The 12,672-nt window shown below is 39.1% G+C and overlaps 1 protein-coding gene across 2 annotated transcripts; it reads left to right on the top strand.

Annotated features, from left to right (window-relative positions):
* The first annotated feature begins 452 nt into the window (after nucleotides 1-452).
* LOC141388175 (uncharacterized) lies at nucleotides 453-9,174 on the top strand. 2 transcript variants are annotated; one of them, XM_073958206.1, is made up of 2 exons: nucleotides 453-751; nucleotides 7,871-9,174. In XM_073958206.1, exon 2 carries the CDS (start codon nucleotides 7,872-7,874, stop codon nucleotides 9,096-9,098), a length of 1,227 nt encoding a protein of 408 aa, XP_073814307.1. In that variant the 5' UTR covers nucleotides 453-751; nucleotide 7,871; the 3' UTR covers nucleotides 9,099-9,174. The 2 variants fall into 2 exon arrangements, with proteins under 2 accessions (XP_073814307.1, XP_073814306.1); XM_073958205.1 differs by having other exon boundaries at nucleotides 500-855.
* The last annotated feature ends 3,498 nt before the right edge of the window (nucleotides 9,175-12,672 follow it).

Below are 12,672 nucleotides of genomic sequence, written 5' to 3'. Positions count from 1 at the left end.
TGTCGGATCAAGCAATGCCAAGCCAACAAGTTCAGGACTAAGATACCATAGGTGATTTATCATTTTTTATTTCCTTTTTCTCTCTATGTTTTCGTATTTCAATAGATTTTCAATGAGGTCTAGGTCTTCTTTTGATGCTAAACGCTTCGTAGAATCCGAAGAACCATCTGTCCCGAAAATAATCAAGCGCGGCTTCAACAAGAACTCCTAACAGTGAAATTGTCATTGCTGCTGGACCCCTGTAAAGTATAGGAACGTTAGTCGTATCATTTTTCTACAGTAGAAGCTCTCGGAGAGGACCCACAAAAAGTATATGATCTTTAGAAGTGAATAATTTAGATTTAAATTATTGTTTGTTAACAATGGGTTAACACATTTGAGTCCTTAAAGGGTTAACCTCGTTTAGATCTGTCAACGTCACTGTCAACAGATTTCAACGACTGGCGAATGGCGCCAAAGCCTCCACCTTCCTTCATGTTATGATCGTTGACATTTACTTATTCTCGTCTCTTCTATCTCACGATACGAAGTCGCGCTCCCCCGCTATTGTGCAAACCAGGTAATCTGTCTTACCAACCCTTATTTATTATTATTATTATTAATAAACTCGGCCTTTGCCATTATTATTTAAAACTAAAACCCCACTATTGTGTTTTTATTTATTTATCGGTTTGGGCTTTGCATATTTCCCCGCATTGGCGCAAACATTGGTCCATTCGTACCGGATTACGAACGAGCTGTTGTCAAAGAAGTAATTGTTTTCTTCTTTTTTTGCAAAGCATCAACATCATCACCATCAATACAGTCCACCCACATCATCTCATTATCAATCTTGTTTACATTTAAAGCAAACAGGTACGTACAGTGAAAAAAGTGCCGGTGAAATTAAATAAATAATATTCTTAAAAAGAAATAAATATCGAAGAAAAAATTGTGTGAAAACAACAACAATCGCGTCGTTTATATTCCTTGTGGCCGTTTTACAACGCGTCGCGTACCCCGTCCCCCTCCGTCTTGAATGCAAATATTGTTTTGCCGACGGCAATTGAAAATAAAGAAAAAATCAAAATAATTGAAGAAAAGTGTATTTTTTGGCTTTTCTGTTGAAAATAAAATATTGATGTGCGGTGTCATTTTAATGTGCATAAAATTCCCCATCGATTGGTGTAATTGAAATTTTAAAATTGTTAAATTTTTTGCAAAATTGCATTTTTAATAATTAAAATATTATTCATAAATCACCCCCAAAAAATACACGCACTTCAATTGCATTGGTTTGTTTGTTTGTTCGTTCGTCCACTAGTGATCAGTAATAGGTGTACCTACACACAAACGCCATAGAAATCATACGGCTAATATCGTTGCCTAGTCGGTCAGCCACTTGATACGCATATACATACATAAGTTTGGTATTGTCTGTTGTGTTACAGGTGACCCTCGATATACGCAACGTAACATATTATACAGGTGACCCTCGATAAACGGAACCAACATAAAATATTAAAATTTTTTGAATTTTATTTTCGATTATTGAGTGATAATTGGGTGTTAGAAAACGACGTTTTTGAAAAAATTAATAACGCGTACACCCTACGATCGGTCAATACGACTTTTTTAAAATAAAAAAGTGTTAAACTTGATATTTTTCGTACGGAATTTGAAACTTTTAATTACTCTTGTAGATTTTTGATTAAAATTTTTATTTTTTAATATTTATTTTTGGAAAATACGCTACTACCGAATGTTCGATTGCCTAAATAGTAGGTAAACTGTGGAAATAAAAGTTATAAAATCTCAATATTTTCGGTAGAAAATATAAAAATTAAAATATTTTGAATTTTTTGTGCGCGAAAATACGGTTTTTGGAAAATTACCGGGAAAAATATACAATTTAATAAAAACTAACCATTTTTATATATTTTTTGATATTTTTTTGGAATATATTTGAAATATTTATTATTTATTTAAAAATTTTTCACATATTTTGCGTCGTATCTTTGCATTTGGTTGCTAAATATCTCATCGCAGATTATAATTTTGGTGATTATAGACCAATTTTTTGATATTTCACTATTGTGTGAGAGGTTCAAGGCATTTATTTCGCGAACATTTCCGATTTCTTTGGCCCTATAGTGCGGTTTCGTTAGATTTTCGGAAGCTTTTGGTGTTTTTCTTGGACCTTTGAAAAATTCGGTCGATTTTTTGAAACTTTGGAGTTTGTGGATAACTTTTTGATCCCTTTGTGGTTTCTTCGTATATCGTGCGAAGTAGAATCAGTTTTATTCTTGGGTTTTGAATACATTATAAGAGCAAATCGTGCTTTAGTCCTTCCCTTCTTGCTTGTTGTAGTACATATTTCGGGAAACTTGTTCAAAATGCCATTCACCCCAATAGATATGTTCACTAGAACTTCGGATGCGGTCATCCAGTTTAATGCTCGTTTCAATACGATGCGTGATGAGCAGCTTGATATTCATGCGCTACAGGCTCATCTTAGTGCATTAGAAAAACTTTGGACACAAGCACAGGAAAAATTTGAAAGGTGCTGTGATTTTATGATGTCGTCAGTAGAGACGACGAAAGAGGTTATCGATGCGGTCGATCAGAAGTACAATTCGTCATTTCAAATTTATGTCGACTGCCAGTCAGCAATTAATAGGAAACTAGGGCAATTTAAGAAATATCGTACCTCCTCTATTAATGGTAGTATTTGTGGTTCGGTTGCTTCGTTGATAGAAACGCCAGGAGAGAATTTAGCTAAGTCGCTTAAAGAAAACCCGCAAGCAACGCACAACAATTTGAGTTCTTCGACTCATGCTTCTCGCGAAAATCATTCGCAGATAGAAACTCCGCTTTCCTCTATGGCGAGAAATAATAGTGCCAGTTTTAGGACTATGGATGAAGTTTCTCATTTGGATTGTGTCCACAACCTTGCCCTACCGCCATGCGATACGGACATTTTTGAAGGCGATTTCCATTCGTGGCCAACCTTTAGGGATTTGTTTACGGCTATATATATTGTTAATGGTCGTCTTACCGACGTAGAAAAACTTTGTCATCTCGTTAGGAAGACTTCTGGTGAAGCTCGCGAGATTGTATCGAGGTTCCCCTTAATTAATCGTAGTTTCGAGCTCGCGTGGAAGGCACTAGTCGAAACTTATGATAATCCCCGGCTTCTGGTTCACAACCAATTGAAAGTTTTGTTTGATATTCCGGTCCTCTATAGTGAGACTAGTTCGGGATTAAAGTCGATCCAACGTGGTATCAACGGATGCCTATCGTCGATGTCCGTGTATGATGTCAACACGGAAAATTGGGATCCGATATTAGTATTTTTGTGTCTCCAGAGATTGCCAAAAATCACTCAGACTCTTTGGGAGCAGAGTGTAAAAGATAAATCCTCTCTTTCGTCATGGAAAGACTTGGATACCTTTCTCACTGAGCGAATTCGTACACTCATGTGCCTTCATGATATGCGTGGTACAGATCAGTCTAAGCGGTCAAATAATAGTAAAGTTCAAGCGCATCATTCGAATACCAGAGTTTCAGAGCCGCCGCGTTCTCCCCGCGCTTCGAAAGGTTCAAATTGTATAATTTGTCAAAATCAGCGTCATAAATTGTATGACTGTCCCCACTTTAAGAGCCTTAAACCCGCAGATCGGTACAAAGTGATGAAACGTCATCATCTTTGTATTAATTGTCTTAGGAACGATCATGAAGTAAAGAATTGTGATAGCAAACGTCGGTGTTCGAAGTGTAATAAGACCCACCATACTTTGTTGCATCGGGAGGATATTACATCGAATAATTCAACTCGAAGTTCCACCGTGACTAGCCATGTCCCCCAAAATTCTAGTACTACTTCTTCGACTGTCCCCCCTAATTCGGAAAATTGCGCACCATCCACGTCCGCTGGTTGCTTGCCCCGACAAGTGTTTCACGCCGCGCAGAACAAAGCTGTACTTTTAGGTACCGCAATGGTGAATATTGTTCATCTAGGTGTTTCGTACCCTGCTAGGGCGTTGATAGATCCTGCTTCAGAGTCCTCTTTTATTTCCGAGCGACTCCAAACTCGTTTGAAGCTTCCTGTTCGTTCTGCGAATGCTGTAATTTCAGGAGTTAGTTGTTCACTCTCGGCCACTGCTAGTAAAGCTTGTCGTATTCAAATTAGCAGTCCCTTCGACCCTTCTCTGGAATTAGAAACCAACGTTTTAGTTTTGCGTACCATTTCAGGAAATCTCCCCTCTTTTATGGTTAATTCTGACTTAAGGTCGCAAATTCCCGATCTTCGCTTGGCAGATGTTAACCTTTTTGAATCTCGTCCTGTCGATTTGCTGTTAGGTGCTGATCTGTATCCCAAAATATTGCTAGATGTTTGTCGTCCCATTTTGTCTGGAGCACTACTGGCTCAAAATACTGTATTTGGCTGGCTTGTTACGGGTCCTGTCCCTGCAGCACAAGTTCGAACTTTTGCCACTACTGTTGAGGTAGCAGAGGAAGACAAAATCAACCAGACCCTTTTGAGATTCTGGGAAATCGAGGAGACTCCCAAACGCAAAATATTATCCCCAACGGACCGTTTTTGTGAGGAGAATTACGTCCGAACTACTCGTAGGGACTCAGAGGGTAGGTATATTGTTACGCTGCCGATTAAATCTGAGATTAGCGCTATCGGGTACTTGGGAGAGTCTCGCACGAACGTCCTCAAACAATATTTTCGGAACGAGAATTCTTTAATGAAAAAACCTGAAATAAAACTAGTTTACGACCAAGTATTATCGGAATATTTGGAACTTGACCACATGAGACCGGTATCCGCAAATACTTCAATGGATGTCCTTTCGTGTTATCTACCCCATCACCCCGTGATAAACCTTGAAAAACCGACCACGAAACTTAGAGTAGTGTTTAATGCCTCAAATAAAACTTCGAATGGGCAGAGTCTTAACGACATATTGCACGTAGGTCCAACGTTACAGCAAGATTTAGTTCTTTTGATCCTCCGTTGGCGTATCTTCAAATTCGTGTTTAACTCGGACATTACTCAAATGTATAGGCAAGTTCGTGTGGACTCAAAGTATTCGCCTCTTCAGAGAATTTTGTATCGGGATTCAACAACAAAACAAGTCCAAGACTATGAACTACAGACAGTGACGTTCGGTGTAAATTGTGCACCATACTTAGCGATTAGGACGCTTCTTCAACTGGCAGATGATACTGAGTCAGAGTTTCCCCTCGCGGCGCATATATTGCGAAAATGTATGTACGTTGATGACGTTTTAGCCGGAGCTCACGACATCGAGACTGCATTGGCAGCTAGGGACCAGTTGATTAGGGCACTATCGTCGGCAAAGTTCGAGCTGAGAAAATGGACAGCGAATAGTAGAGCTATTTTGAATCGTTTCCCCCCTGAGCATTTGGTAGATGCTCAACTTTTATCGTTTGTAGAAGCTAGTAGTTCTAAACCCTTGGGCATTAGGTGGAATGCGCGTTTAGATTGTTTCTTCTTCGAAGTGAGTCCTATTGTTAATAAACACTTCACTAAAAGGGAAGTTCTTTCGGCAATTGCAAAATTGTTTGACCCCGTCGGATGGTTGGCCCCTGTGATTGTTAGGGCGAAAATGATCATGCAGAAGATTTGGCTGGACAACATTGGTTGGGATGATCCACTTCTGGCAGCTACTGAGGCTGAATGGAGAAGTTTTGTTGAAACATATCCCCATGTTAACTCGATTAGGATACCTAGATGGGTTCAATATGTTCCAGGATTTTCTGCTGAACTTCATGTCTTTTCCGATGCCTCGGAAAAGGCATACGCGGGGGTAGTCTATATACGTGTCGAGTCCCCTGATGGAAACATTTTCGTTAATTTGCTATCGTGCAAAACAAAAGTCGCCCCGTTGAAATCAATTTCGCTGCCTCGCTTGGAACTTTGTGGAGCAGTCTTAGCATCAGATCTATTGAAAACTATTGTGCGGGAAATAGATCTGGAATTTAATCAAATTTATTGTTGGACAGATTCGACGATAGTTCTTGCTTGGTTGAAAAGAACCCCCTCTACTTGGACTACTTTTGTAGCCAATAGGGTGTGTCGAATCCAAGAAAATGTTGGCAATTACAATTGGTACCATGTCAAATCAGAAGAGAACCCCGCGGATTTAGGAAGTCGTGGTTTGTCTCCGGTAGAATTGTCTGCCTCCCCCCTATGGTGGAACGGCCCTAGTTGGCTAGGTAAAACTAAATCGGAATGGTCTATTCGTGATCTGGCTCCGATTAGTACTGAAATGGAAATGCGCCCGGTTAAATGTCACTTCTCTTTTTTTCCGTCGACATTTAAAGAGATTTTGGAAGATTTTTCTTGTTTGCGTAGAGCTCTTCACTTCATTGTATACGCGTTTAGATTCATTCGTCAAACGCATCCCCGGTATAGAAACCATTACTACTATCCTTCTACACGCATTTCTTCGGCAGATATTATTGACGCACGTAATTATTGTGCAATTACGGCTCAAAAAATATATTTCGCCAACGATTATAAGAATTTGTTAGACAAGAAGCCGTTAGATAGTAAGAGTTTGTTGGCTCCTCTAAATCCTTTCGTAGATGACAATGGCGTCATGCGAATGAATGGTAGACTGGTATATTCGCCTACACTTGCACCTTCGGAACGTAATCCTATTATTGTCCCCTATAGGAGTGTCTTTGCTCTACGGTTGGTAGAATATATTCACCAAAAATGTGTTCATGGTGATATTCAGTTAATGATGCGAACTTTGAGATTGGAATATTGGATTCCTCGTATGAAAAATTTGGTTCGGTTGGTTGTTCGGCGTTGCAAAGTGTGCCTTTTGTTGAAGAAACGGGCTTGCAATCAATTTATGGCTGCCCTTCCCCCAGAGAGAACAACTCTTAATCGGCCTTTTACCAATACTGGCGTGGACTTCGCAGGTCCGTTTGATGTAAAATCTTATCTAGGTCGGTCTTGTAAAATAACCAAGGGCTATGTATGTGTCTTTGTGTGTTTCTCTACAAAGGCAATTCATTTGGAAGCAGTGTCCGATTTGTCGACTGCTAATTTTATGGCTGCGTTACATAGATTTATTGCTCGACGTGGTTGTCCCCATTCCATTTTTTCGGATAATGGAACAAATTTTGTTGGAGCTTCGCGAGAACTTCAAAGGAATTTTAAAGATTTCCTCCGAAAAAGCGCTGACTCCGTCTCCTCGTCTTTATCAGACCAGGGCCTATCGTGGCATTTTATACCTGCTGGTGCCCCTCATATGGGAGGGTTATGGGAAGCGGGAGTCAAGAGCTTCAAGTTACATTTTCGAAAGCAATCTCGAAATTTAAAATTCACGTTTGAGGAATTAGCAACGGTATTGGCTAGGATCGAAGCGTGCCTTAATTCTCGTCCTTTATGTCCAATGTCGGACAGTCCAGACGAAATAGTGGCACTAACGCCAGGTATTTCTTGATTGGTGCCCCCTTGTTAGCCCCGCCTGAACCTCTCATCACAGAGCAACCATTAAGTCTAGTCAATCGGTTTAGGAAAGTTCAGGCCCTTGCCCACCAGTTTAGTTTGAGGTGGAAAGATGAATATCTCAAGCATTTGCATATGAGATATAAGTGGAAATTTCCACAACGAGAAATAGCGATAGACGATCTAGTTGTTGTTCGTCATGATCAACTTCCGCCCACGTCGTGGAAATTAGGGCGTATCGAAAATGTTTTTCCGGGCACCGACGGGCACGTTCGAGTCGCGGACGTTCGAACCGAAAACGGCGTTGTAAGACGGCCCATTACAAAATTGGTCGTTCTGACCGACCACACCCCCGCAATCGAATAATATGGTTCTCTTCTCGTTATATAGTATGTCGATGAAAATCTATTCGGAAGACGAACTTTTGAACGTTGATGACAATATTGTTATGGAACCTCGCCCCACCGATCCCCAAACTGGAATGTCGTCGGCTGCAGTGGAAGAAGCCCTTGTTGAGCCAATTGCGGCTGTAAAAATATCCGAGCCCGGGTACGAGTCCAATAATGAGGATTCATCTGCGGCCCCCGCTCCTACCAGCGACACCATGCAAACCGAGTCCGAATCCATCTCTGTGGGTTCATCTGCGGCTCCGGTCCCTGCGTCATCCCCCCAAAATGATACTATACGAACCGAGTCCGGATCTTCGGGTCCATCTGCGGCTCTGGTTGCCACACCTCATTCGGAGGAGTCGGCCAAAAGCTTAAGGTCCGAAACCCATAAGGTTTCATCTGCGGCCTCACACAAATGTCGCCTTTGTGATCGCATGCACCCGCTGGATAGATGTAGTGACTTCCGGGTTATGAATGTTGACATGCGACGTCGCATTGTCGTAAAATATAATGACTGCGTACGGTGTTTATCTAAATCCCACCAAGCTAGGGACTGCCGAAGCAAAAGAAAATGTGCCGTATGCAATGGAGAACACCACACGCTCCTTCATGAAGATGCGAAGACCGTGGTTAAACCCACAAATAATCGTCAGCGTCGTCCGCAGACCGATTATAGATATCGGCCACGTAACAGTCCGTATAGTCGTCCGTCTGATAACGCACCCCCCTCGCAGACAGGATTGGTCGGCTTGTTGTCCCTCCAGACAGGTATCTGCCTATCCCCGACTTTGATAGTCAAGATTGTGTCGTCCGATCGGCCCACTATTGTGAGGGCGGTTTTGGACCAATGCAGTAGGCAGAGTCAGATATGTTCCTCTCTGGTGCATAGTCTTCGACTCCCTACTTCTATGATCGAAGGTAGCCAAATATGTCGCCTGACCGTTAGTTCGATCTATGACCGGAGTCAGTCCATTTCAATTGTGGCTGTGGTGACCAATTTGGACCATGCGCTTACGCCTACAGCGGCAATCCCAGAGCGCATTCAGGACTCATTTTTAGGTCTTCCATTGGCAGATCCCGATTTTAATAGGCCTGGTGGGGTGGCCTTGGTACTCGGGCCGGAAGTTTATGCCAGGGTCATAACTCATCGGGTGCAAGCGACGCCAGGGTTGCCGATAGCCCACTATACCATTTTTGGTTGGGTGTTGTCGGGCATATGTAACATATAGTGTTACCAACATGTTTTTTGAAAAAAATAGAATGAATTGGAAAAAAAAAATAAAAAAAAAATAATTGAATTGAAAACATTTATATTTATGTATTGTATTTTAGTTACAACATCGCAATGTGTTGTAAGGTGGCCGGCATGAATAATTTAGATTTAAATTATTGTTTGTTAACAATGGGTTAACACATTTGAGTCCTTAAAGGGTTAACCTCGTTTAGATCTGTCAACGTCACTGTCAACAGATTTCAACGACTGGCGAATGGCGCCAAAGCCTCCACCTTCCTTCATGTTATGATCGTTGACATTTACTTATTCTCGTCTCTTCTATCTCACGATACGAAGTCGCGCTCCCCCGCTATTGTGCAAACCAGGTAATCTGTCTTACCAACCCTTATTTATTATTATTATTATTAATAAACTCGGCCTTTGCCATTATTATTTAAAACTAAAACCCCACTATTGTGTTTTTATTTATTTATCGGTTTGGGCTTTGCATATTTCCCCGCATTGGCGCAAACAAGAAGCTTTATCCGTTTATTTCGGAGAATAAACAGCGAAAAATACTAGCAACAACTTCAAGGAAGATACCTCAAAACAAGGCCATTTGCGTGCACCGGAATGGAAAACTATTACCAGGTATTCCCAAAACAGTGCAGAAAGAATGGGTTGCTGTTCTGGTATCATCTGGTATGGGGGTAAAGAACAACTCCTGGGCTCAGGGGAGAAACAAGACTTAGCAGTGTACGAATACCTAGAATAATGGGGTCTTACCACCTTGAGCAGATGTTAAGTATAGAAGAAGTATTGTTGAGAGGGATTTTTGACTGCAAGTTTGGCAGCACGTCCGGACATCAAACAAACATATTCACGCGATTTCTATAAGAATAGTCTGCGATTGACAAATCCAAGTTCGATGTAGGCGAGCATGTTTTAAAACTACTTCCCAGCTGACTTCCCAAGAATAAGAGGTCGTAGAAGCACTTTGTGTTTTCATCTTTCAAGCCCGGTTTAACGTTTCTTATTTTGTTTATTTATTTTGTATCAAAGGACAACAACTGAGTGTTATAAATGAGAGCGTGGGTTATTGATTTTACAAAACCTATAATGAACAAGATAATGGTTATGTAGATATAATATTGGATGGATTGGGTAAACATAATCAAAAGGTTGAAAAGGATTAGAGACAATAGATTGAGTTTAATACAACAAATAGTGAAAGCGAAATTCAGAAATATTTTTTAGGTCGAAAAAAAGATCTAAGCCGCATTGAAAATTTATTGAAATACGAAACAAATATCAGATAAAGGAAATAACAAAATGATATATCATCTGTGGTATCTTAGTCCTGAACTTGTTGGCCTGATCTAATAGTTCAAACCACCGTAAAGAGCCAAATGCGACAAAAATTTTAACAAAGCAAGCAGAAGAAGATGGAAAAAACCAAACTAATAGTACGGTTCCACTAGAGTTGTTTTGCCGGGTTAACCCACTTCGAGAGTATTTATTTGACTTTTGCGCTATGAAATTGACATTTGAAATCCAAACCCACTGGGTTAATCCGGCTAAGTGTAACCGGGGTATTACAAAAGAACAACTGCCGAAATTTCCAGTAAAAGTCTACCAGGCGTAATTACAGGGTATACTTACGTGTTGTTCAAGAGATTAAGCATTAACTCCGAATTTCTTGAAAAAGATCCTGTAACGTGACCGCAGAAGGGTAAAGGATGTTAAACAACTTGAAAGTTGTGAACGACAGACATAGCAGAGCAAGGAGTCGAGTTCATCACCAAGTAGTCATCTTTACCCAGATGTCTCCAAAATCACATTATGTCAGCCCTTTAAATAAATTTAAATATGAACAAAATGTAAAAGACATTTGTTTTCATTCCCAAAAATTGATAATATGGGAAGAAATAAAAAATAATTTAAAAAATTAAGTTACAATGTTTCATTTATAAAATCACTTAAAACTAGAACATAATTTTTAATGATGGATTCTCTCAAATAAAACGCTGGTGGCCGTTTAATATTGCCACAATTTTTAATTCAAATGCAAGCGTTTTAATTGAGAGATTTAATCATTAAAAAATATTTTCTAGTTTTAAGTGCATTTGTAAATAAAACACTGTAACTTATTTTTTTTTTAACTATTTTGTTATTTTTAACTTTTCAGCATTTAATTTTTTGACCACTGGGAACCTCATAACAAAATTATAGCCAATTTAGGCCGAAAATGTAGATAAAAATTTTAAAATACCTGAAATCGTGTTGTACCGTTATATAGGGGCTATACCAAAACCTTGACCTGAGTCCAACATTTTTAGTGAGGAAGTTTCTGTACCATTGGGAACCCCAAATGCCAAGTTATAGCCAATTCGGCCTAAAAATTTTACCAGAATCCTTAAAATCTTTAAATCGGGTGGTACCGCTATATGGGGGCTCTAACAAGAAAATGGACCCATATTGGTTTTGGTTTCATATTCATGTATTGTCATCCAAGTCTGAAAAGTGTGCAAAGTTTTAGTTCGATTGGTCAACTACAACTGTGTGGAAAATAAGTTACTAGATTTTAACTAAACAGACACAAAAGCAAGTTAAATTAAACACTGTAAAAAGGGTTTTTTCACAATAGACTCCATTTTCACCCTAAGGCGTTTTCGGGACATTGGCTTTATTATATTGAATTTAGTATTACTTACGTATTTTGTTGTTCGGCTAAAAATATTAAGAATAGTATGGCATTTAATTTAATGCATAACACGTGCAAATAGTTTTAACCGTTTCATAGATATGGGTAGCTGAAGTCGTCAAATAGCCAAAAAGTCGAGATTTTCATAACTACGAGGACCCAGTGGCATGTGTTAACATATTCCAATTGTGCTCAAACTTTAACAAACTTAAAATCTAACCCAAATAAACACTTTAGGGGAGTGTCGCATAAAAAATCCGACATCGATGTTTTCCCTTTGAGTTAAAACCAGACTAATGCAACAAATTAAGACAAAGAAAATATTGAATTTTAAATAAAATATTTGACAATTTAACAAATTATATATTTTTTAATAGGTTAATAATAAAAAATGGTATTAGAATATACATATAACTATATTTTTATATCCACACTGTGGTAAGGGGTCTCAATAGCATAATAATCTGCTAAAAAAATCGACGTTAAACGGCCAACAATTTTAATTTAGGACACTTTGATGATTTTTCCCAACTTTAATTGTCAATTTTACGACTTTTATGACGATTTTCGGCCAAAAACTGTTTGCATATTTTGCATATTTTTTGCATATTCTGCATATTTTTTGCATATTTTTTGCATATTTTTTGCATATTTTGTGCATATGCAAAATATGCAAATATGCAAAATAAATACAAAATATGACCCTGCCATTGAATTTAGATTTCTTTGAAACGAATTTTGGTCCAACCAGAATCTTCGTATCTCTATTATTAAAAAATATGCAAATATGCAAAATCCGATGTCTAATAATTACAATATAATTGTTCCACAAACATTCCATACGGGACAAGGGAGACTTCTCTCATATCAATGAGTGCACCCCGAT

The sequence above is a fragment of the Musca autumnalis genome, unplaced genomic scaffold (assembly GCF_047663935.1).
Source record: "Musca autumnalis isolate F117 unplaced genomic scaffold, ASM4766393v1 scaffold_7, whole genome shotgun sequence".
Taxonomy (NCBI): domain Eukaryota; kingdom Metazoa; phylum Arthropoda; class Insecta; order Diptera; family Muscidae; genus Musca; species Musca autumnalis.
This window is presented reverse-complemented; position numbering and strand designations above follow the sequence as displayed.

Coding starts and splice junctions, on each gene's coding strand:
- LOC141388175 (XM_073958206.1), top strand. CDS start 7,872: ATGTCGATGAAAATCTATTCGGAAGACGAACTTTTGAACGTTGATGAC.